Genomic DNA, 27,126 nt, shown 5'->3' on the forward strand with positions numbered 1-27,126 from the left:
GCAAGAAAAAACATAAAAACTAAATAAAACATACGGAGATATGACCGACAAGTGTGGTGGAGAAGAACAAGTCGCAGTTTTGCCCGAAAGGCAAAGCACCGATTGCGATAGCTAATTAGTACATAGCTATGCGAAGCGAGTATAGTAGTTTTACCGTTGGTATAAGCTTCTAAGCATTCGTTTACAAACTAAATTAACAATGCTACTATGTGTAAGCGTGACTGAACGAGGACATAGAAAGAAACCGACACACAGAGACAGCGCTGTCTCTGTGTGTATGTTTTCACGTGTTCGTTCAGTTGCACTTACTCATTTTATTATGAATTCAAACGAACTATCCCGCCAACATATTAGTTAGCTAAGTTAACGAACACGGTGTTACACGCGCACAGGTAAACAGAAACACATATCGCTCGATGAGTGCGGAAGCAAGCTGTCAAAATGCCGGAGTGAGGAATCGCGGCAGCTGGAGCAATGGACCTTTCTATATCCCTTGCTCTAACGCAAACTAAACGGTGAAAGCACAGGGCATACCGGTCATACCGACACTACGCGCACTCTGCAACTTTCGTAGATCGCTCTAAGGACGGGGCACGCGCGGGCGCGCATTTTGACCACGTCGCAGATCGCTTTCAAGATACGGCGCCCGGATGGTCGCCCCGTAAGCAGCAGCCTTCGGAGACCCAAAGAGGTCCCTGGCACAAGGGTAAGCACAGATGTTCGTGAAAAAATTGGCCGACGATTACGCTTTTTGGCAATGCAATCGTTGTGCGCAGCTGCTGCTTTATTTCAACAACAGGCAACCGCATACAGAACAAGCAGGGCCGAACGGAGGCGGTTCTGCGTTTTGGATTGGGCAACACACAGCGATATCCGCCGTTATCGAGCCGGCGCTCCGGCGACGCGCCCTTTCATGGTGGGTCACCACCGCGGAGAGGGGGGGGGGCGAGATTGGCAAGTATTATTTAATGTTTCTTCTGAGGTAGAATGAGGAAACGGGTGGAGAACAGGGATATTGAGTAGAGGTCACACACTCAATCACTCACAGACAGGCCTCAGTGTGGCCGTACAAAGTTGGGGTTGGAAGTAGAAGTAAGGGAACGAAACGCTATAACTGTCTTTCGAGTCACCGCAACGGCACCGCGCCAGGTAAGGGAAGGTATAGGGCAAGAGTGGAGGCGGGAGAAGGACAGCCAGGCGCAAGCACTGCGAGAGGCGAAAAATGCCACTGAGGGACGCGACCCGCCAACGGGGAAGATAGAGACACGGATGAGAGTCGTACAGGCACGCGACGCGGAGAAGGATGAGCGGAGACCCCTGGATCACGCGCGAGGCGGCCAGGAGCGCCCGTCGCGACAGCGGGAGCAGGAACGGCGAGGAAGCAGTAGACGGTAGCGGCGAGAGTCACCGCAACTGCGCTGCGCGGAGGAAGGGGGCGAGAGGATAGGCGAGAACACGTGATCCAGCTTTGGAGGACAAGATAGCAGTAGCGCGCGCAGCTAGAGCACTGCGCGGATGATGACCTTGGTTACGACGAGGCCAACGGCGAGGCACGACGGCGAAGCGAAACGCAGGAACGGGCGCCAAAGAGCTGCGCTCTAAAATGTTTTGTACAACTTTTCAAAAAGGACTGCTAAAAATTCTTGGCGGCAACTACACAAACGCGCTACAGCCACTGCTCGCGCATTCGACGTCTATCATCAGCAATAGCTCGACCGCGTAGTCTTCCACAGCTGGCTCCGTTGCCGCTCAACATTCTATCCTAGAATTTAACTTCTGTCGTCGCAATATGGACGCCGCTTTTACGGGCGCATGAGCCATTGCTTAAGGGGGCGTGAGCCACCACTGTCTTTCGTGACTGACACATTTAATAACAGAGGTGATGGGCAAATCTGTGCGTGTACTTATATCACCATGGCGACCACAGATTAGAACAACAAATATCAGAATCAGAATCCGTTTTTATTGAGATCATTAGAATGATTACAAGTTGTTAATATTCAGGAGGAGGTCCCGGAGTGAAAGACTGCAATGGGACCTCCTTTACAAAGTAAACGTAATAAAACAAAAGTACAGCAGTTTTCAACAAATTGTTAAAAAATTACAGGTTTTAGTATGAATACCATGATTGAAGAATTACATATACATAAATGTAATGAAAAAAAGCACTGTAACACAATCTCTTTGATAACTGATGAAGTAACTGCGTAGATGACGTGACGAACACAGTATAATTTGTTAACTCGAATGTATATGTGAGGCAAAAACAGAAACCTAACGGTATGGCAATGAAAATGAAATGAAGGGACCCTGAAAGAATGGTTATGAGTATGGACTAGGCATCAGTATTCGACAGAATGTAATCTTTTAGTTGTTTCTTGAATTCGTGAATTTTAAGTGTTTTTATGTAAATTGGTAGTGTGTTCCAGAATGCGATAGATGAAAAATGGACGCTCTGTTTGCCATAATTAGTATGAATTTTAGGTAAACTGAAGTTCCTATTTATTGCAAACCTGGTAATATTAGTATTTAATAGAGAAGACTGTGGTAACAAGCTATCGCATCGTGTGTAATTGATTTGAAGGTACCTAGATTATATTTAACGAGTTGTGTGACTGTAAGAATGTGATTAGTTCGTAAAAGATATGAGGCGTTGTTATTATATGGGCTAAATGTAATTATCCTAATAGCCTGATTCTATAGAACTTGCAATGAGTTTAAATGGGTTACGTAAGTGTTTTCCCAGCAAGTAACGCAGTAATTAATGTGGGAATGAATATATGAAAAGTATAATGATAGTAATATTTGATGGTCAAATATGTTTCGTGCTTTTAGAAGTACCCTAATCCCGTTGGTAATCTTCTGTTTTAGTTTGGTTATGTGTTCAGTAAATTTAAGATGTTTGTCTACTTCTATGCCAAGATAATTGCATGAAAAACTTGCAGGGATAGGACTTCCGCCCAATAAGATAGGAGGAATGGAGTGAAGTGTTCGTTGGTGGGAAGTGAATACAACAAATTTTGTTTTAGATGGGTTTATCTGTAGCTGGTTAGTTTGGCACCACTCCATCAGGCTGTGTAAGTCGCTATTAAGGTTAGATACTAAGGTTGTAATACATTTATTGGAATTAATAATAGTAGTATCATCTGCATAAAGTATACATTTCGAAAAGGACAGGCAGTTAGGCAGATCATTCACGTATAATAAAAACAAAAGCGGACCGAATATGGAACCCTGGGGCACACCAATATTAGTGAACATCGTTTTAGAATGAACGGCTGAAGTGGTTACTAGTTGCATTGTGTCTGTTAAGTAATTTTGTAGTAACAAGAGCGCTGGGCCGGTGATTCCCAATGATTCAAGCTTACGAAATAAGATGCGGTGATTTATTTTCTCAAACGCTTTGCTTAAATCTACAAACACTGACGCTGCATAATCCCCTTCATCGATAGCTAGTTTTAGTTGATCGGTTAGAGCAACGAGAGCCAGTTCGGTCGAGTAACCCGAGCGAAAGCCGTATTGGAATGGTGAGAGAATGTTAAATTTTGTAAGGTAATTAGTTAAACGTTTTTCTATTAGCTTTTCGATTACCTTACTAAAGAATGGTAATACACAGATGGGGCGATAATTGGAAATTAAAGAGCGGTCACCTTCCTTAAAAATGGGTGTGATCTGGCCTTGTTTTAGCTCTTGTGGGAAACTGCCTGATTTAAACATGACGTTGATTATGTCTGCAAGGACATCACTTATTAGGGGTGCAATTAATTTTATATGGGAAAGGTGTAATTTATCGATGCCGGCGCCGGTTATTTTCATGTTGTTTATAATGTTTAGAACTTCCTGAGATGTAGTTGGAAATAAAAAGAAAGAATGTGGCAGGCGCTGGGGCACGGGATTGTCATGCGCAGGTGGTTGTAGCTCGCTGCTAAAGAAGAAATCAGCAAACGCATCAGCTATTTCTTTGGCGGTCTTGTATACCATACCCTGAGATGCAATTTCTGTTATAGCTTCGCGATTATTTGCCCTCTTTAAGAAGGAGTTAACAATTTCCCATTTCTTTTTTACGTTTTTGCCGCATTCCAAAATTTTCCTTTCGTACCATGTTTTTTTAGCTTTTTTCAATGTGGCAGAAAGCTGGTTAGAAAACGTTTTGTACCGAATGGCTAAATTCTTGTTAAATGGTTGTCGTTTGGTTTTCTTATAAAGATTATCCTTTTTGCGCATTAAAGCTAAGAGCTTATCTGTTATCCATGGATTTTGAGGCGACGCGTACTTCTTCTGGCATTTAACTTGAACGGAATGACGATCAACACATGACTTAAGCATAGAGATAAACAGTGCAAATGCTTTTTGTGGATCATTTGTAGAAAAGATGGGGGACCAGTCAAGGTTCGACACGGCGTCAAGGAATGATTGTTTGTCTAATATAAACTTCGTGTACGTGATTTTTTCGGAGCCATGAGTATAGTGAAAATTTAGAAATGTAGGATAGTGATCAGTTATGTCGGTCATCATAACACCTGCGTCTGGTGGATATGCCAAATTTGATAATGCATGGTCAATTAATGTACCTATGGGGTGGTTAGCACATCGTGTCGGTATCTTAATTAAACATTCATAACCAAAGCTGTTAAAACAATCAGAATAATGTAAAGCATTAGTAGACGTACTATCAGCGAGGTTAATGTTGATGTCGCCTATAATTATTACATTTTTGTTTTCATCTGCTAGCAGTCCCATGACTTTATGGAGAGCAGTACAGAAGTCTATTGCTGATGACGAGGGTGAACGATATATGCAACCAATTATTAGGTCTTTGTTGTCTATGTTGAGGAAGTCATTTTTAAGTTCAATCCAAACGTCTTCACAATTAGAGACATTCAGTTCAAGATCGTTCCTTCGGTTGTAAGTAATATCTGAATAGATGTACAGCGCTGCGCCGCCATGGTTGCTGAACGGACGATTGGAGTATTCAGGAACAAAACTAGAAAAACAGAAAAGGTGTTTATCGTGGTCGCTCAACCAAGTTTCATACACTCCGATGATTGAAAATGGGAAGGTGAATGAAGAAACGAGATCGGAGAATTCATCTAAGTGCTTGCGCAGACTGCGCGCATTCAGACTGAGCGCATTCAAGTGCAAGACAGATCGCTGATGATGTTCGTACCTTTCTTCAATATTCTCGGTCACCTGTGCCGTGCGCTAAATAGCTTCGGTGGTCATCGGCCTTGACATATTCGAATGACACTGAATTTTATGATTGTATAGGTACACGTTTTACATCAAGAAGAGAACGCTGTGAGTAGCGCGCTTTGTTTCCACGCAAATGACGCACGCTACTGTGGCGCCACATCGTAGCCATCGTCGCCGCACAGCCCGTCTTGCTCGGCACTAATTTTCTCATGCTCTCGTTCCACCAACGACGAGAGAGGCCCATCGTCGCGGGAAATCGTGCCAACAGTGCCAGCGGCGACAACACCCAAGAGAGCGTCGCATCGAGCTTTACTCGTAGCCGCTCGCCATCGCCCCTTGAAGGAGCAGTGATCCCCGTCACACACGCCGGCACAGTGGACTGACCTCAGCAGCTGCCGCCGCCGACAAGCGTGGCCCTCCTTACCTCACACGATCATCACACGATCCTTACGTGTTCCTCACACGATCCTTATGATCCTTACGTGTTCCTCACACGATCCTTACGTACACGATCAATATCTACATTTTGGAGCTAAGTGGAGGGCCGTTCGAATCACCTGTCGTCCTTGGGGTCATCACGGGCGTTTCGAAACCGCTGGACCCACACGGACACGGTTCTTTATTCTAGGGCAATCTTTCGTATATATTTTGTTACACTGGATGAATTACAGCCCCGTACATGACCAATTTCTCACCGAGAATTATTTGGAGTCATTTGCCCCGCCTGCTTACTGATCTCCATTTCGACAGACCTAAAGTCGGTTGCCCAGCGAATGCACACATAAATGTCCGCCTTGTCATGCAGCAGTATGGCTCGTACTAGGCGCCGGCCTCTCTAGAGGAAAGAGCAAGAGGGCGGTTTTACTGCATAATCTTCCACATTGTGCTGACTCACTCTGGGAACTTTAGGCACAGGTCTTGTATCCGAGTTTCACAAACTAGCCCAACAAGAACTCAGTGAGAAGGCGACACACGCCTGAAAGAAGTCTCGAGCATCACCACAAATCTTCGTGAGGCATCGAAGCATGGTTCAGAACGCCAACGCATCTTCACTCGTAAACGCAAATTGGAGCAGCTTTCTATGGCGGCAAGCACAACTGGTGAACGGGGTGAACATTTTGGCCAGAAGTACAAAACTCTCATAGAAAGGTTAGCGCTTTGGATCCGGATATTTTTAACGTTAGATTGAGAACGAAAGGGCGGTGGAGGTGGAGGGGGTTGCTGAGAACTAGGGCTATTAGATTTTATTTGCGCCAGTATAGCGAAGAAAATATAGTTGCGTTTTGTGCCACCTCTGATGAGTCAACGACTGGAGGTTTTAGTTGGAATATTCTTGCAAATTTCTTTACGCGTACAGCTGGGAATGGCATCTTTATCGACAAATTAATCGTGGCAATTTCGCTAACTCCTATACCGCCAGCGACGCACAGCACGTCATAGACAATATCGATCAATATTAACTCTTTTTTTATCACGTGCCGCTCACGACGAGACTGTGGTAGTAATAGCGCAGGTAGAGCGACACTCAATCCATTCACGTACGCGAGCAAGAAAACAGTTGAAGCGGAACTACTGCTGCATTATTCGTCTCCTTGGGTGTACAAAGTAAAACGAGCTTACCTTATCTGGGTCTCTCGGCAAGGCGGCTGTTATTCCTCTGTATAATATGTGGTGCTCCAGCACAACCGCTCTGGCGAAATTGGTAACGTGGTTGAACAAAGTTTCTGCAACGGACTTGAGCCCATCCTCGGCCTGGAAGGTGGACTTGCCGCCTGACGACACCCCGTCTATTTCGACCTGTAGAAATGTCAACAAATGTAGCCCTGTTTCGTGTAACATCCTCGAACTTGTCGTTTACACAAAGATTATTTATTTCGTTGACGCTAACTCATTCTTTTCGATGACGCGGCTTCCGCAGATCTCTTTCCTGTGAAACGCAGCTGGCTTCCTGCACTCATAAACTACACACAATACTCAATCGTCCTCCGATAGTTGACTGTAGTTTCCTAGATTTTGCAAAAGCTTTTCGAAAGAATTGCCACATTTTTTTTTATATTAAGCGAATTGAACATTGCCAGCGCACCGTTCTCCTTAATATTTTCGATCCGGACGCTCACAATTCGTGTCTACAGACACATTTAATACCGCGTTTAGCCTCGTCCAATCTGGCGTACCTCAAGGTCCAGTACTCGGCCGTCTCTTGTTTCTCATTTGTATTAATGACTTGCCCCAATGCGTGTCCTCTAACATTCACTAATGTGCCGATAACTGTGTAGTCATCCGAGAAATGACTGGCCAAAATCATGTTACCAGTCTGCATAACAACGTCAACTCTATATCGAATGGGCGTACAGCGTGGTTTATGGAACGCAACACAACTAAATGTCAGATATTAGGTGTCTGCCGCACCCAACTATTTGCCCCACTTCCTACTTAACAAAGCACTCGAATCCGTAACGTCATATTGCTACCGAAGTGTTCACGTAACTCCCTCTCTTACTTGATCTGTTCATATTAGCAAAATAATCAGCAATGCCAATCACTCGCTCGGGATACGTAAAGGCCAACTGTTTAACTCTTTCTATTTCTTTAAAACTCGTCTTTCTGATACTTTAGTCACGAGCTAACTTGAATATGCCGCTTTCATCTGGGGTCACAGCACTGATGCATTAACCTCAGCCCTCCAGCTAGTCCCAAATAACTATGTCCGCTTTAATTCTCCGAAACTGTGTTATCAATCATTCATACTCCGCACCTCACAGGATTGGAACCACCTTGCGGGTTCAGTCAGGTCGAGTGCTTACTATTCCCAGTTTGATAATATATTAGGCACAAATGTATTATAGTGTCAACATACATACATACATACATACATACATACATACATACATACATACATACATACATACATACATACATACATACATACATACATACATACATACATACATACATACATACATACATACATACATACATACATACACATAAGTGTGTGTGTGTCGTTTTCGGTAAATTTCTCCATCTTTAAGTTCTTCAGGGTTGTAATGATACTTTCTAATCCTATTAGCTAGTCTTGTATGAACATAACATAGCCACTACATTGGGTGTTTCACAATGTTCGACTCCCCTCAGTAATGCCTCTAGCTCTGACGTTAATGCAAATAAATAAATAAATAAATAAATAAATAAGTAGGTGTGTAAGTAAACACAGCTAGTACTATTTATTGTTATTATACAAGCACAGGCTGGTATCTGAAACAGCAGGGAAATCACCCTTCACGACGCTGTGCTAGTCACTTGTCCAGCTTACGCAAGAAGCTTTAAATTTGAAGCCATCCCTAAAATATGACACATTTGTCAATTATCCTCAATAGGTATCATTAGGCCGGCTTCATAAAGAAAAGTAGCGAGAAACGCGGACGTAAAGAGCTGACACAACAAAACGCAGTTGGTTTCGTTGTGGAGGGATTTCGTGAGGAGTTCCTTCTCTTTCGCCATGAAAGCGCGGTATGGTGCATAACGTACGCACGCAATTGCGGCATGCTTTATGGTACAAGCGACAGCATGTGACCACGCGGCAGGACATAGGCAGTCGTTGCGCGAATGCTTCCGAGAGTTCTTCGAAGCCTACGCAAGTTTGGTAGCATTACCGCAGACGTGCACTTGCCATATAGCTCTTCGCTACCATCGAACGCTTGTCTGTAGAGTGCGGTATTCCATAATGTGTCACACATACACTGCGAACGGAAGCGCGGCTAATGGTTTATATGGCCTGGATAAGGACTTCACCTTGCTGGCACCGCTCCTCTACATCCGATGTGCCCAACGCGGCACTTGCGCCTACAGATCCGTCCTGCCGGGAGCAGCGCTAATTAAATGGCGGTGGTGGTGCTTGTCAGCAATGGACATTTACTGACAAGGACCTACCGGGGTGCCTGTGCACCCAGAGCCTCAATGACGTGTAACTTTGTATTGCGTGCCGAAGCGTACAGCTTCGGTGAAGTACAGGTGCTTTGGTTTGTTTTTTCGACGTACTACCGCGAAACGTCTGCTGGTTGAAGCAGTCTTACGCAACAGTGGTTGTTCTTTATGTTGAGTTGAAAGTTTCGTACGCTGTACGGGAATAGCGGGTGGTTCTCCCATCTCAATTCGGTCCACATTTTTCTTCGCGCGCTATCGCAGAAACATAAGCCTAGCAGCCTCTACAGAAGAACAGTGAGGATTAAATCCCAGTGGCAAATTTTAATGCCTGCTTATAGCAGTACGATATAGCAAGTTCCATTTGTAGGAGTGATGTAGTCAGACACGTGGAGAGAGATAGATATACGCGACTAACGGTGCGAGCCATCCCCCAGCACAACGGTTAATCTATTTCATCTACGCCTTTCGGTTGGTTTAAACACGTGATGAAACCTGGTCGCAGATGTTTGGAATACACTGGTACTCTAATGTTTCTATTGAAGACAAAGAACAGACGCACTTTGGCTTCGGTGCTGGCTCTACGAAAACTTTCCACATATATTCCTTCAGCCGCAATCATAAGCCACTACTTGTCCGTTTGTTCCACTCGACAAGTGCTAAATTCATATACCCTTTCTCCGACAAATTTATTCATCTATCCGCCAACATTTACGCCTCGTTCATTGCTTGTAGGTACCACGGCACATGGGACCAACTTTCAATGAGTCAGAAGACGCATTAACCGCGGCATCTCTTAAAGACCCGGTTGTGAGGATCGTGCGATCGTCGGCATACACCGTTATTGCTAGATTTAAAAAAACAATTGTCTAAGGGGAATGTGCTGTAGGCTTATGCCTCAAGCGAAGGAAAGAGACAGCTGGCCCGAATCGACGCCAGAATAGAACTGCGAGCCATGGTCTTTCACGTGCCACGGCCAAGCGCTGTCTTTTCATGTGGGCGCGCACCATCCAGGTTCTTGGCGCCGACCAGGGGATGTCGCTACAGGTCCACCGCCTAGACTGGAAGCCGAAACGGCACTCAGGGTCTGCTATGGCACTCTAGCACAAGGTCACGCGGCGACGACAGGCTTTCCGTCGCGGTCTCCACGTAAACGGTCTAAGCTGACCGTCTCTTTAGGGCCGTTCTGTAGGAGGGTGGTGGTTTTCGCTGTGCGGTGGAGGACGCAAAATGGTCCGTCGTAGGCCGGGGTTAGCTCTGGTTGGACAGCGTCGCGGCGCACGAGAACGTGTATTGAAGTGGCCAGGTCGGGGGTGCTCGAAGATTGTATTGTGGCGGGAGGGGCGGGGTGGAGTCGGCCCGAGCTCTGTTAACAAAGTTCAGGAGGTGTTTAGGAACTCTTGTGGCTGGGCTTGTAGCTGCGTTGATGTAAAAAGTCTTCCGGGAGACGCAGATAAGTACAATACACAAGCTCTGCTGCTGAGCACTGTAGGGTTGCCTAAAGTAAGGCCCGTAAACCCAGCAGCACAAGGGGTGAGTCATCAACCCCGGTGGCACAATTGCGGCCGGTAGCCAGGGTGGGCTTCAGTTTTCGGCGAAGGCATTGCACCATGCCGTTGGCATACGAGTGATGAGCAGTGGTAGGCCATGTCTGGCGCCGAGAATGCGATCAAACCAAGCAAACAGGGAATACTCAAATTGGCGTCTACGGTCTGTTCTCACGATGCCAGGACAACCAAAGCGACATACCCAAGCAGAAATGAAAGCGCGGGAAATAGTCTCAGCGGTGATGTAATGAGGGGAACAGCCTCCGGTCAGCGTGTGAGATGGTCGACCATGATGAGTATATAATACCTTGTGACACGGGTACACAGGGCACATGATATCGAGATGAACATGGTCGAAATGACGGCCGGGTGGAAGGAAGGCTTGGGGAGGTGTCTTGGTATGGCAAGGCAGGCAGGTGCGCGTCCAATCGCGCGCACCACCGTTAATTCTGGGCCAGACATGGCGCTGGGTGAGAAGGTACTGCGTAGCCCGAGCACCTGGATGACATATGCCGTGTAGCAGGGGGCAAAATGGTGCGACGTAGTGAAGCCGGAACAAAGGGTCGGGGAAGGTCTGCTGAGACATCGCACCACAAGGGCTCAGGCGAGAATGGATCGGGCACAAGCCGTAGTCAGAGAGAATATGGGTACGCTCGAGAAGCGGCGAGCTCCCTGCAGTTATGCTGTACAGAAGATAATGCGGCCTAGTAGAAGGTTGGAGATGGAGAGAAACAGTGGGTATACGAGAAAGGGAATCAGCGGCGGTGTTGTTGGCAGCGTTCACGTCACAGATGTCAGTTGTAAATTCTGAAATATAAGCCAGATGGCTCAGTTTGGGTAACACGTACATCGAGGAGTTGGTGTGGGAAACACAGAGCAGTGGCTTATTATTTAAGTGTCTTTGGCCAGTAGCTCTGGGCGGAAGACGCTGTAGTGGGTCTCAGTAGGAAGTGGCTTCCAGGAGCAAAAAGACAAAAGTCTCCACTCGGAGTTTGTGCACTGCTGTAAGATGGCTCCGATCCGATAGTCACGCAGGAGGCATTCAACATCCACCCAGTAGGGGTGTTGCTGCGCGGATGGATAAGAAGCACGGCATTCTCGACTGCTTGATTGGCAGCAGTAAGGATGGTCTGGGCTTCTGGTGACCAAGAACGGGCAGAGGACGGGCCGGCGATTGACCGAAGGAGGTCGGTGAGCGGGCGAAACAGCTCTGCACAGTGCACTCTAAAGCGCCTGTAATAATTCACAAGCCACAGGAACTGGCGTAACTGGCCCAGTGTTGTAGGCTGGGTATAATCCCGGATGGTCTTTACGTGGGACAGGAGTGGGCGTACACCTGATGATGGTATGTGATTATCCAAAAACTCGAACTGAGATGCGCCGAAAACACACTTGGAGGCATTCGCCAGCAGTTCCTACTCCTGTAGACGCCATGATCTTTAGGCGTAGGGCTGGCAGTGAGAATACCATCAAGGCACGCGAACACAGTAGGGAGGCACCACGTGACCTCAGCAATGAACTGCTGAAAGGATTGCGCCGAGTTCCGGAGCCCAAAAAGCATCCGCACGTACTAAAACAAACCAAAGTGCGTCGTAATGGCGGTCTTAGGTTTGGCGGCGGGTTCACTGAAAGCCGTTTCTAAACTTGCCAACGCAAATGACAAAAATAGCACTTCAACAATTTGTCCCGTTCTAGAGGGTTACAGGAAGCAAGCTGAATTTTTCATCCCTTCGGCTAAAGGCACCATTTGTCGCTGTTGGCATGATGAGGGTACGTGTGACTAGAAAAAAAGAAAAGCCGTAGCGGAACTTTTTTGGCGTCTAAATAATCAATACCCGACAAATTGGAAGCGGTGACATGTGCGTAAGCCACGCGTCAGTCAGTCAAGAACTTCAGTGAGGTCCTGAGGAGTTTTAAGCTCCTCGGGCCGAAACCGTAGGCGACGCCCAAGTCGGGACGGGAACGTGGTGACGCTCCGCCAGTTCTTGGGCCCTCTGGACGGCCTTGAGCTGGAGTTTGAGGTCCGTTCTTTTGAGAGCTTCTTCCCATTCGGGCTCACTAGAGAGAGGGCCCTTTGGTAACGCGGTACATTGCCATAGCATGTGCGAGAGTGAGCAATAAAGTTCTTGGCAGTCTGGGCAATTTGCCGGGATGTCTGAGTTATAGTGACTCAGTAGGCCTCGTGACGGATACGAGTCCGTTTGTAGCATTCGAAACGCGGCCGCCTGCGCGCGTTCGAGTTTGGAGTGCAGGAGCGGATATTTCATTCTGCCTTTTCGATAGTAGGAGGTGATTTCGTGATAAGTGAGTAGCGGGTCATTAAACTGAATGTCCAGCCCCTCGGAGGCCGTGCGACCGCCGCGGCGGGCAAGTTCTCGCGCACGGTCGTGGGCCGTCTCATTGAGGTTTGGTTTCCGCGGGTATATTTCCGCGTATGTATATTTTTTTTTAAAGAAGAGGTGGGGTTCATGCACACCCCGTGATAATGTATATGTATATGTCGGCTGTCTGGCTGGCTCCGTTTTGCATTTGTGTGCTAAAGGCTTTTTATTTTCTTCCACAAAACTTCAGTTGAATATTGTAGGACTTGGTGCGTACCTACCTTCTTCGTTCTTGTGGGTCGTCATGTTAGCGCTACTTAAAACCATGATTATACGCATCGAATATATCTGCGTGCCCTAGGATAGGATAGGAATAACTTTTTTTTTTAAATGCCGGCAACCGGCGGTTTAACGCGTCGTGACGTTGGCCAAGCGTCGATCCAGGGTTATGCCGTGCTCTGCACAACCCCAATTCGGCACGTTTGTGGTGGGTCGCGGGGCTTGTGCTTTTCGAACACACCCCGGGCCTCCTAGATGGCCCATAGTTTAGTGTCCTTGTCTGTAGACTGCGCCGGAATTTGAAGTTCGGGCTGGTGTGTCCTGGTGGTAGGTTCGGTCGGGAACCTGGCACAGTCCCACGTGATGCGCCATTGGTCCGCCGGACCCTATGTTCAAGACATTGCAAACAATAGGCATAAACGTTTCAAAGGGCGCTTTGGAGTCTATTCGCGATACTAAATTTCAAGCTATAGGAAACAACACCAAGTATGGTTGCTTAGTTGGTGTTCTTTTTTTTTCTTTGCGTTTTTTTTTTCTTTTCTTACTTATTTATTCCATTTCAGTATATTCTTTCAAGTTTCTTTTTCTCTTCTTTTTTACGATCATCGGTTCCTGCCGCTCCTTCTATTATCTCTTTCACAGATACGATAGCCCACGACCACCAGACACGTCGGCTGACACACGGCCGTTGACACGTGATTGACAGATGGCCGAGTACCTGGCCTCGTGCACAGCACTCCTTTATTCTCAATTGGACACCCTTGCCGCTAACACACATTCGCTCATCGCCGCACCCTCCCGCCTTACGCCTTCTCCCCTTTCGAAGAACTCCACCTTTATGTACTGTGGCGAGGAAAGCATATGTCGCCTTGAAGAAGACAAATCCACCTGACGTTGGCTCCTGCCTTCACCTTGTTCCGGTTTCGCTAATTGTCTACGCACCCACTGTTTTACTGGGAAGTGTGATTGTCATCTGCTTCTCCTCTTCGCGCCACGCAGTTAGTAAACATGGCTCATTTAAATATTACATTTTCTTGCTGCGATTATCGCTCCTGGTCTTTAATATTCTACTAAAAATGAGCGGGAGTAACACAACATATCAAAATATTGTTACGTAGGAAGACGCAGACGAAAGGCTATATACAAGTATGTTTACAAGGGAACACGCTGCACTTGGCCAAGAGGCAACAGCCCGCGCTAGCCTCCAATCGTCGTCGTCGCCTTCACACTGCTCGCCTCTTTGTCATGGCAACTACTGTTTCGTAGCACTACAACCGGCGGGAAAAGCACCGTCCCGGAGTAACTACAGGCCGGACTCGGAAGCAGTGTAGTAGGTCTTGAGTCTACTGACGTGCACGACATCACTAGATGCGAGAGTAGAGGACTAGGTTGAACACACAGGAGCAATTTAGCACGTCACAGGCGTCACCTGGCGCAGCACGCGGTGACGCCTGTGACTGAAAGCTTTTTCTGAAAGTCCGACGTGACGAGAGGGCGACCAAAGGAGCACGAGCGCACCAGGCGAAAACTGTAGCTCACGGTGGCGGGCGCTGTACTGACGCTGCTGAGTGGTTTGCGAGGCCGTCAGTCGAGCACGGGCAAGCTGGCGTGCATGGTCGGCGAGGGCGATGGCGTCGCGCGCATACCCGCTTGTTGAGATCTCAGCAGGAGGAAGTGCTGTGTCAAGGGACAAGATCGGTTCGCGACCATATAAGTATGGGCGGAACTTCACAACCGCCCAAACTACGGCCGGACACTCACGCTCAGTGATGGAATAGTTGCGCTATGCTGCTCAGCATCTTTTCCATGCATCCAATCATTTTGCCATAGAAATCGTTTAAAGATACCGCATGGCGCACACAGGAGACAACGACAGGAGAGATATCCGCCGAACTATCTCCAAGCAGTTGACGCTTGGAAATCAAAGTATAACATTTCTTCACTTACGGTTACGTCGGCGCTGTCGCTGCTCTCATGCGGATAGGTAAAGTGCAGTGTGAAGACCTTGAATACCCCGCCTTTCCACGTTATGGCATCAGCAAAGGACGTCTTGCTCGAGTTTCCATTCTGAAGAGTTGATCCGTACGGTATCATGTCTTGTGGCATGCCAACTTCTATCTCCAGTGTCGCTTCATGGTTTCGGAACCCGAATGCGATGCTGAGGGAAGAGAGAAGTTAAGCAAGCATCAGCAGATGATCGATACTATTCTTTATTTTGCCATTAAGTTGAACCATCCCACATGCCTCTTATATCTAGTGGCAGAAGGTTCGTGAAAGCGACGCATGAGAAATGGACACTCTGCTTAGCTGCAAACTGATATGCGCTTTGGGTATAAATATTTTTTTTTCGTTCAATGAGAACCTCAAAACATTACTAGAGGTCAACATAAGAACACTGCTGTATGAAGTTCTCGCATCGTGCGCTAATTATTACTCTGAATAAAAAAAAATGCAGGCAGAACCGATATCACGATGAAAGGTGACGTTACCCTATTACGAAAACCAGCGTCTTCCAGTGTGAAACCAGCGCGTTTTTTGGCACTGCATCGCACTCGGTACGCTGGCGCTCACTCAGTTTCACTAAGACACCAGTGAGAGCGCTGGAAAAGAGCTGGGTCACACTGGAAGAGACGCTGGTTCCACTGCCATGACGCTGGAGCGCACTGGTTTGTGCTGTAGAGGCGCTGGTTCTCGCTGCAGTTCACTGGTTCCCACTGGAAACTGCACTGTTTGTGTTTGTGCCGCACTGGTCCCAGTACGCAAGGATGAGCGCTGCTGAATATTAAATGCTTTATACAATTTCATCACTTGATACTAGTCTCTTGTCCTAAATAACGCTATATCTTGGGGTCACAAAACCCTATTTCGTGTCGCAGCTTGGAGTAAAGGTGCGTGAGCTGCCCTGTTTATTCATGGACATTTGACACTGAAGATCAATTTCGTTTCTTTTTTCATTTTCGCTTTTGACTGGGCGGATAGCTAAATTCTTGAACGAAACCACGCAAACACGGAGGACGCCGGGTTTTTGAGTAGTTCACATATAACATATGACTGGGAGTTGTCGCCGTTGCCGCAGTGTTGTGGAGTGGACATGAAATGCAGAAGTCATTCAGACGCGCGCGAACGGACCCCGAGTTCGAAGCCTATCGCTGACTAATATTATCGCACCGATAACAAATCTGAGGTGATTCGTGCGCTTCCACTTTCCATATTGTACTAAAAAAAGTTCTGAGGCTCAAATACATACATTTTAGCTTTCGCCAGCTGCCCGCACCGAGATCGGTCCCCATCGAAGGTTTAGGCCTAGCGTATCCGCCGAGTCCCTCTTCACTCTATCGGCGCGTCTAGGCTCAGGAATGAAGAAGTCTAACAAGGATAAATCACTCTATATTTCACCTTTCGCATCGGGGTTCTTAAACAATTTTTTCATGTCTACAGTGCCAGCACAAGAAGCGATGACCGGTGATGGGACGCGTCATAAACACAGCTATATGTGCTATCGCCGAAGGCTCCCAGCACTAGCCTGCACTTCTTTATCGAAGATATATCACAAGGCAGACGTGTTGAATGAAGGACATCACTGAACTAAGGAAACGTTGCATATCCATCGCGTGAAGAACAAGAAACGCTATCGAAAATGGCAGTAAGAGCCCGTACAGCGTCCCCGGTCGGCAGTTCATTTAGGACTGTTTGCGAAGTTAAAATACCAATCACAAGTGAAAATCGATTTGTGGCACTTCCGAGCATGCTACTGAATACGGACAGCAAATTTTCTTTGCAGTACAGGCGTGAGTTTTAGTTGCTGGGCTATAGCGCATCTGTCTGTGCGAGACGTAGCTCTGCGAAACTAAAACTGCTTCTCGATTTTGACACGGCCAAATTATCCGTTTATGTTCGTCTGCTGGCGTGGCGCTGCGAAAGTGTTAGCGAAAGTTAGTCGCGAAAGTGTGGTATGTTCTTCAAGTGCTTTGTATGTCTCGTACCAACGTGCAGAAGAAGTTGCACAGAGTCTTTGTTGTGTTCGTGTGGCGTTCAACATGGCAAAGATGCAGCAGAACTAATTTATTTCGATCAGTCTGCGGCGACGGACTAAGTTTACTTCATTTATTTCTCAAACAAGTTGTATGGTATGAATAACTTTATTTAGGTCCTGAGGGATCAGTCTGGGACTGATGCGGGCCGCTCCCACGTCGGTACAGAGAGGCCGAGCCCCTTTGCCGTCACACGGGCCCTCTGGACAGTTGTGTCAAGATTAATTTTTTTGCCCTACCAAAATAATGAATTTCTGCGAACAATTTTACAATTACGAATAAGTGATGTAATTCCTGAATATGTTGTATCAAATGTCACAGAAAATGAGTGTTCGCGGCTTTCTTCATGAGGTGGGACTCCATTTTAATGGAAACAGATGCAAATAAAGCGTACGAGGCTTTTCTTTCCTGCTTTATGGCTGCATACGAGAAGTGTTTTCCCCTCGAGCTATGGGTAAAACGAAAAAAGATAAGGAAGCCTTGGATCACTCATGAACTGCATATGAGAATCAAACAAAAAAACAGGCTGTTTGAAAAATTCCTGAATACCAAGCATGAAAATGACTTTACACTGTTTAAAAAAAGTTCGAAACAAATTAAATGCAGATATTAGAAAATCAAGATTTGAATACTACATAACAAAGTTTGCAGACATTACGGGTAACTCACGGCTAATGTGGCAAACCGTGAGGGAGGTACTCTCGAAAAATTTCCAGCACAAAAAGGTTCCGTATCAAAACGATGCTATGACTGACAACGAAGTCGCAAATTTATTTAATGACCATTTCATTGCAGTCGGATCATGCGATGGGAATTCAGTTGATTCACCGTGCGAGCAGTTCATTGCATCAAACGCCGCAAACACATTGTTTTTAGCACCCACTGACGAACGTGAAGTGCTAGATATTATTCTGACACTAAAAAATGGCTGTGCTTCAGGAGCAGATGAAATTAAACCGAAACCTCTAAAGGCTGTAGGTGAAATAATCAGTTGTCCGCTCTCTCACATTTGCAACATTATTTTATCTACAGGAGTTTTTCCGCAGAAAATGAAACTGGCCAAAGTGACTGTTGTGCACAAGGGTGGCCCAGCGAACGAACTAACAAATTATAGGCCTATATCAGTACTACCAGTATTTGCAAAGGTAGCCGAACAGGTTATAAACAAAAGATTCGTCCGTTTTCTCACCGCGCAAAATATTATAGCCGATGAGCAATTTGGCTTTAGGAAAGATAGATCAGCCGAAACCGCACTCCTTGGGATAAAGGAAAAAATTCTAAACAACATTGAAGAAAAGGCACACACCCTGGGAATTTTCCTCGACTTCAGAAAGGCATTCGACTGTGTTCAGCACGATGTTCTAATAAGAAAGCTTCCACTTTACGGATTCCGTGGCGTGTCGTTGACCTTAATTGAGAGCTATTTAACGTCAAGAGAGCAGTTTACTGTCATAAATGCTGCAGCCTCACACGTAAAAACAATAAAATATGGTGTGCCTCAGGGATCTATTCTCGGACCTGTACTCTTTATTTTATACCTGAATGATATTGTGAATATACCAGGCAGCGAAAACCTAGTGTTGTACGCTGATGACACTAATGTCTTTTTCTCAGGTATTGACCCCTATGCGCTCGAAAGAAAGGCTAACTATTGGTTGACCGGCTTGAGTACATGGTTAAAACTAAACAAGATGCAATTAAATACTAGTAAGACCAAATACATTCTCTTCAGAGCAAAAGGTGTAAAAGCTCCTGACAACCTAAACTTAAACTTTGAAAACACTCAGCTGAAACAGTGCTCGCAAATTCGTTTTCTAGGTGTTCTGTTTCAAGAAAATCTCTCATGGAATTCGCATGTTGATCAGCTTCGAAGTGATCTTTGTCGGGCGGTTGGCATTTTAAACAAATTGAGATATCTCCCGGCGTCCATAAAACGGCAAATATACTATTCATTAATACATTCCCGTTTAAGCTACTGTTCCCTTGTATGGTTAACGACGACAAAAACAAATCGAGATTCCCTCTTTGCAATTCAAAAGCGGGCGTTACGAGCTATTGGGAAAATACAGTTATTGCGCAGCTGCTGGCCCTTGTTTAGGTCTTATGGAATACTAGAAATAAGTAAACTGCACACATACAAATTATGTCTGGAAATATTACGCCAGTACAAACTAGACAAAATAACCTTCGAAACCACCTATCACACTAAACTTAGCACATACGAACTTAGGAAACAATGTATGGAAACACCTCGTGTACGCACTAATTACGGTTTTCAGAGGTTAGGATGGCAAATTCCTGACTTAATTAATCAATACCCTATTATTCTGGATACTGTACGCAACACTCCCTCTATACGTAAATACAAAATGTTAATTAAAGCAATGCTCATAAATGAACCTTAAAGGTGAAAACTGAACGTATACCTATCACTAGTGTGTTTTGTAAATACTGCTATGGTCGAATTGTGTTTTGAAGTATGCTGTTTGTTTTTCCGCCGAAAGCCTGTGTTTTGTAAGGATGTCTTATGTATTGTGTAAAAAATATTGAATGTGTGTTCTATTATGTAATGCTCTTTCTTGATTTTTGTAGCCTGTGGTGCCGCCTGTCATCCGGGTGGCGTGGCCTCGTCAGGCAAAGTATGCCTTTTGCCACGTCACCCTGGACAACCTTTTCGTTGTCTTAAATAAATTCTGAATGAATGAATGAATGAAAAAAAGGTCGTTATGTCTTTTCGAATGCTAGAAGTGAGATTCTCAATGGAGTACCTAAGCAATGTACCTAAAAAGCGCTTATACAAGGATCTGATTAATATTATGTTGCCAGTGCCCATATATCGTGCCATGCATTGTGTAGGCTCAGAAGGAGACTTGTTGAAACGTGTTAAAAGAATGACAGTCCACTCCTCAGTTAAGACGTTCTTCTTTCAGCTCCATACCAACACCTGCCAGTTAAACCATGGTTGCAAGAGAAAGGACTGTTCGTACAGTGGTCAGGTAATTGTCTCATTTGTTCAAAGCCTGAAACAATCGAACACATTTTCTTAGACTACAGGGATGCAGTATTCCACTGGGATGTCTTGCAGAGAACGCTGAAAAAAGAGCTCCCTACATCACCCTACGGTATCCGCTTTCTCCCAGTTGAAAAAGAAAACGAAGTGCCCTATGACGGGATCATGACGCCGAGCCTACACAGCATATAGAAAACCCGAATGGCTGCAAGAAATGGTGATGTGGACACAGAACCAGCCAGACAATATTTTATTGAAAGTGTTTCTCATATAAGAGACGTGTATAAATCTCAGGCTGAACCACTAGACTGGTTACCTGTACTGGATACACTGGTAACCTTAAAGCGTTTTTAACACGTGCATTTCGAGAACTATGTAATGCCTATGTAACACTTTGTTTTGTTCTTTCCTCTGTATAGTATTGTATTGTACTGTGTATAGTATTGTATAGTGTAGTATTGTATCTGTGCTAATCCGGCGATAAAGAAAAAGACTTGGCGTGGCGTATTCAGCACGATACGCCACGCCAAGGTTGTCCATTGTCACCGTTGCTCTTTGCAATTTATTTAGAACCTTTCTGTTTATCTCTACTAAGTAACGAAAAAATCAATGGTTATAAGCTTGAATCGTCCCATGTTAAAGTGCTTGCATATGCTGATGACGTCGCAATCTTTTGTACAGATCGCCAAAGTGTACTAGAGACGATAAGCGATGCTAAAAGATATTGCAGGCAAACCGGATGCGAGATCAATTGGGACAAGAGCATCGGATTTTGGCACGGAAGTTGGGACAACACACCGTCTGTCTTTGCCAATTTACAATGGTCCGTGTCTCCTACGAAATATTTGGGGGTACCGCTTGAGCACTACGAGAGTGCCGCGCAGTACTGGGAGGAAGAGACGTCGCGCGTAAAAGAGAAAACCGGAGGATGGCAGGGTCGTGATTTGTCAATGTTTGCAAGGGCAACGGTTTGTAATTTGTTTTTAATTGCCAAAGTGTGGTATGTCCTCCAATTTTTGTCGATGACCCTTGTGAATGTACAGAAAATACACAGAGTATTTGCTGTTTTTATCTGGGGTTCCACTTGGGAAAGGGTCAGCCGTACCAACTTGTTTCGTCCTGTTCGAAATGGTGGTCTTGGATTGTCGCATTTGTTCTTACGACAGATTGTTTCTCGTTTTGTCTTCTTACGAGATCAAAGTGATTCATTCTTGCGTACGATGATCCAGATCCGTTTGAAAAGCGTTTTGCCTGAATTTATTGTGTCTAGTGCACAGCCTGTACACTATCGGCTTAAAGGCTACTTGCGAGAGGTAGTCGACTCCCTTCGAATATTAAAAGCTCGGTTTTCCCTTCAGTACCTGAGCACAGTAACAAGAAAGAAACTTTACAAGGATTTAGTTGAAGTTATGATGCCAGTGCCATTGTACCGAATGAAATACTATGGAGGCCCAGGACAAGATGTTTTAAAAAGAGTTAAAAGGATGCCAGTGAGAGCAAGCGTAAAGTCGTTCTTCTTTAAATTGCATACATCTACCCTTCCGGTCAAAACATTGATAGCCGACAAAGGAATATTTGTACCATGGACGACAAACTGTGCGCTATGTAACAAGCCGGAGACCATTGAGCACGCTTTCATTGAGTGCTGGGATGCAATTTTTTATTGGGACGTCTTGCAAAGAACTCTTAAAAAGGAACTGCCGATAACAGCACAGGGTATACGTTTCCTGCCGGTAGACAGCCATCAGGGCTTTCCGTACGACATGATAATGCTCCTGGGCCTCCATAGTCTTTGGAAGACACGGATGGCGGTAACGCACGCCGATGTGAATGCGCGCTCAGCACGAGAAAACTTTGTTGAAAGCATTATCTTCATACGCGAGATATATCGTGTACAGGCAGATCCGCCTGACTGGTTGGGTATTCTTGATGAATTAGTGAATTTCAAGAAATTTTAGCTTGTCACGTTGGTCCAAGTAGCCCAACGGGTTTTTACGTATGTATGTCATTTTGTGAATAAAGAAAAAAAAAAAAACTTGGCGTGGCGTAGCGGTAGAGCACCGGGCTTGGGATGTGTAGGTCGGACGATCAAATCCTGGTCGGAGCAGTTCATTTTGGCGTGTTTTTTTTATTGCACTAAAACGCTCTTTGTTGCTTTCTGTATTCAAAAAAATATATACGTGTCCAGACACAGCATATTTAACGCGCTAGAGCTGTTTTTCGGACGAGTAGCCAGCGCCTCCCAGTACACCGCGCCTACCCAGCGCCCCAGCATCCAGCGCGCGGCACTAGGCCCATAATCCCGCGCACTGGGTTTTGCAATGGGGTAATGCTATTAGCACTGAAACAACGTAGCAGCACACGGTATTGCCACCGCCGAATCTCGTCACGTACCAGGAATTCATGCACCATGGCTCATCTCTCTCGCTTTCCCCATCTGGACATGCTATGCCATCTGGCGGCGCCACAGAGAAGTCTGGGCAAGGCGCGTGTCCGAAATTATGCCCAGCCAATAACTCTATCTGAATACATGGGGTGGGCTTTCGAGGCAACCGAGGACCGGATAAATTTTAGCAGAATATTTTTTTGGGGGGCGGGATGCATCGAAGAGAAGCGCATACCCAGTTTGACATATTCAGTGATGCAACTTAAGTTGCCATGAAAGAGGTTATCTGAAGAGTGGCACATAGCCAGTTGCATATACCCAGAGGTCAAAGTTTGCCTGGCACAGGATTATCGAAGTGTAGCAAGTACCCAGATGTACGTACGCAGGCATTTAAGTTCGGGGAAAGAGATTCGTCGAGAAGCGGTACATGCGCACTATCATTTACTAAGTAACCGAAGTTATTGCGATGGTCAGTTTTTTGAGCCGGGTTCCCTCAGCGCAGCCCGAGGGAACACGAGAGAACCCAACGCCCTACCCATCAGGCCATGGGACCCAAGTTACCTAGGGGCCTGAGTTGACGAGAAAGCGCTTAGACACTCATCCCGAAAGCTGAAAGCCCACTGCGTCAAACTGCGTGAAGTTCCTCGACCATGGTAATTGCATTAATATGTACCCAATGCTAAGTTTAACGATCTTTTGGACAGAGAGAATGCGATTATATTGTAATAGACTTGAGGCGTTCCCGTTGTATGCTCCGAATGCAATTTTCTTTGCAGCCTTTTTCTGAAAACCTTGCATTGAGTGTAAGTGGTCTGCACCTGTCTTCCTAGCAAAAATGGCGACATTTCTTGCAAATACCTAAATATATGTGTAGTAACAGAATGGTTGTGTATTATGGTTACACAGGTTAAAGCAACGCTAAAGGAGAGATGCTGGCAGAATTCGCGGAAAGGCATCAGGTGCGAATAATGAACACCATCTTCAGGAAGCGTAGCAACAGAAAGTGAACTTGGAAAAGCCCTAATGGTGAAACAAGAAATGAAATAGATTTAATACTTTCCGCAGATCCCAACATAGATAAGGATGTTCAATTGTTAGGTAAAGTGCCGTGATCATAGGTTTGTGAGGTCTAGGATTCATCTCAATTTCAAGAGAGGCAGAGTACAATTTGTCACGAAGAAACATGCCAACCTTGACGCAGTAAGGATAAAAGCAGACCAATTCAAGTTGCCACTTGTAGACGAATATGCAGCCTTAGAACACTGAGATGAAGATGACATAGAGGTAATTAATGATACCGTAACTAGGATGGCTTCAGTGACAGCAATTGGAGTGTGAGGTAAACCACCAATGCAACCAGTAGGCAAGCTCTCCCAAGTAACAAAGGAGCTAATAAAGAAATGACAAGGAATAAAAGTGTTCAACTCAAGAGAAAAGATAGAATTAGCGGAACGGTCGAACTGATCAACAAGGAGAAAGTAAGGTATGTTCCAAATTATAACGTCAGAAAGACTGAGGAAGACGTAAAAAATGGGCACAGCACAAAATCAGTGACAAGGATACTTGGCATAGCGCAAACCAGGATGTATGCACTCCAAGATGAACAGGGTAATATCATAAACAATCTCGAAGGTATAGTAAAAGCAGCGGTACCTGCGGTACCTAGCAACGATACCTCTATTCGAAGCAGCAATGAACAGGTTGCCAATTCTCTTCTATAACTAGCAATGAGGTTAGAAGGCCTTTGAAAGACATGGAACGGGGAAAAGCAGCAGGAGAACATGAAAAAACAATCGATTTAATCAAAGATGGAGGAGACATAATGCTCGAAAAATTGGCTGTTCTTTATACGAACTGTCTATCGACTTCAAGGGCGCGGAAGAACAGGAAGAATGTCAATGTTGTAGTAATCCACAAAAAAGGGACGTTAAGGATTTGAAAAGCTACAGCCCCATCAAGCGTACTTACAGTATTATATAAAATATTCGCCAAGACAAAAGTCTGCATTGAACTTTAGTCAACTAAGGGAACAGGCTCGCTTAAGGAAGGGATACTCCTCGATATATCACATCCGTGTCAATAATCAGTTATTCGAGAACTCCGCAGAGCACAATCAGCCTCTGTATATGACTTCCATAGATTACGAAAAGACATCTGATTCAGTAGAGATACTAGCAGTCATTACGTAAACAAGGAGTACTCACGCTTACGTAAATATCTTGAAAAAACTCTACAGATATTCCACAGCTACTCTAATTCTACACAAGAACAGTTGGAAGATAACTATAGAGAAAGGGGTCACACGAGAAAACACAATCTCTCCAATGCCATTCACTATGTGTTTGGAAGAAGTATTCAAGCAATTAAACTGGGAAGGCTTAGGAGTAAAGACCAATGGCGAATATCTCAGCAATCTTCGGTTTTAAGATGACATCGTCCTGTTCAGCAACTCTAGAGACGAGTTACAGCAACTTATGAGGACCTTAACACAAAGAGTTCAAGAGTGGGGTTGAAAATTAATTTACAGAAGACAAAGATAATCATGAATAGCCAGGCAAGGAAACAAGAGTTCGGGATCGCCAGCCAGCCTCTAGAGTTTATCAAGGAGTGCGTTTACCTAGGTCAATTACAGGGAACCCTGGTCATTAGGAGGAAATGCATAGAAGAATAAAAAATGGTTTGGAGGGCGTACGGCAGACATTGTCAGCCCTTGACTGGTAGCTTACCATTATCATTGAAAAGGATGGTGTATAATCAATGCATTTTACCGGTGCTGACATATGGCGCAGAAACTTGAAGGTTGACAAAGAATCTTGAGAACAAATTAAGGACCGCACAAAGAGCGATGGAACGAGGAATGTTTCGCACAACGTTAAGAGATAGAAAAAGAGCCGTTTGGATAAGAGACCAAAGAGATATAGCCGATATTCTAAATGGCATTAAGAGAAAAAAATAGAGCTGGGCAGGTCTTCTAATGCGTAGGTTAGATAAACGGTGGATCATAAAGGTTACAGAACGGGTGCCAAGAGAAGGGAAGCGCGGTCGAAGATGGCAGAAGACTAGGTGGGGCGATGTAATTAGGAAATTAGCGGCCGCTAGGTGGAATCAGTTGGCGCAGGACGGGCTAATTGGAGATCTCAGTACAATCCGCAGTAGGCCTTCCTCCTACTGCGGACATAAAATAGGCTGGCGATGATCGCGACGATGTTCACAATAAATGGGAAACCGTTTCGGTCGTCCGCCGCAAGGAAGTTCACCCCAATATTTAGCCCCCATGTACTCCGTTCTTTTTTTTTTACTTGCTCCGTGGTGTAGGGTAGGCGACCTTGTAGCGATCGGCCACCTGCTGGCCACGCACGCCGGGCACACTAATTACAGAGTTCGTCGCTTCGGACGACTGCCGCGTAAAAGACGCGTGAAGTTGTAAACTGATACTGTGAGCATCTGGTTCCCACCACGGTACAGCCATCCAGGCATGCAGCGGGTGCTCGTCTGTACCCGAGTGGGGAGAAGGCTTTCTCTTCTGAAATAAAGAGGGTGCTTACATACCTCGGATAAGTCTAGACTTTTTCTTTCTCGTCAACGGAGCGAATATGCCACAGGTTAACTAGCCAAGGTTTCCCATTTTCTCGATAATAACTGTTACACTTCTAAAGATACACGTGCTTTCTAGAGGGACACGAAGGCGACACAGGTCCCAGGCGGGGCTCGCATGCTTTGTTAGCAATAATTCATGTGTAATGAGTAGCAATCACCAGTCTTCTTCTACTTACTTGGGGTTATCTTCAGTTGCGCGCACAAGGGACGTGAGGGTCAGTTTCTTTGACGCTGTCTTGGATAGGTCCGCAATAGTAGTGCCATAACTCTGGTTGACATTGTCAGCGGTGTGTGGTTGCTGGGGATAAATGGGCTAGTGTTAGACCTTCACCCAATTTTCCAGTTGGTAATTGTTTCGCGCTCAGTAGTTATGAACATCAATGGGCACATCGCTGTAACATCACGCTGCGATTCCTAAGCAACGCAACTAAGATTAGTTGCTACATTTATCTGATTTCTTTTCTAACAGCCAATAACATCATGGCTGTGGCACGGGTGCACTAACACTGCTCCGCAGTTGCGCCGCTTCGTCGGTGAGAAAAAGTTGTACTATAACTTTGCGATTCTTGTTCGCATGATACTTCGATGTGTCCCATGAAAAGGCAGTATGAAAAATGTATACTGCAATTATACGAGAACGAACGCCAACGAGTAAGAAGATAGGATCTCATCAGGCAGTGTAAAAAATGCATCATACCATTGAATTCCTGACGGTTAACGCACCCGACAGAGGAGAAGGTACAGAAACCAGACATATGCACTGTGTTTTAGAATATACTTTTGTTTCCGTCCCTCTAGCCTCACTCCTGCAGGTTTAGCAAAGAAATTGCTGTAGCAGACT

The 27,126-nt window shown here is 45.5% G+C and overlaps 1 protein-coding gene across 1 annotated transcript in view; it reads right to left on the reverse strand.

Moving 5' to 3' along the window:
• The window catches only part of LOC129384337 (uncharacterized), a 48,843-nt gene that overhangs the window by 10,930 nt on the left and 10,787 nt on the right, over nucleotides 1-27,126 (reverse strand). Inside the window, exons 2-4 of the mRNA XM_055069674.1 lie at nucleotides 26,462-26,583; nucleotides 15,209-15,419; nucleotides 6,814-6,990 (exon numbers count right to left, since the gene is read on the reverse strand). Of these exons, the coding sequence (XP_054925649.1) occupies nucleotides 6,814-6,990; nucleotides 15,209-15,419; nucleotides 26,462-26,583 (510 nt within the window). The remainder of the gene's footprint in view (nucleotides 1-6,813; nucleotides 6,991-15,208; nucleotides 15,420-26,461; nucleotides 26,584-27,126) is intronic.

The sequence above is a fragment of the Dermacentor andersoni genome, chromosome 8 (assembly GCF_023375885.2).
Source record: "Dermacentor andersoni chromosome 8, qqDerAnde1_hic_scaffold, whole genome shotgun sequence".
NCBI classification, from domain to species: Eukaryota; Metazoa; Arthropoda; class Arachnida; order Ixodida; family Ixodidae; genus Dermacentor; species Dermacentor andersoni.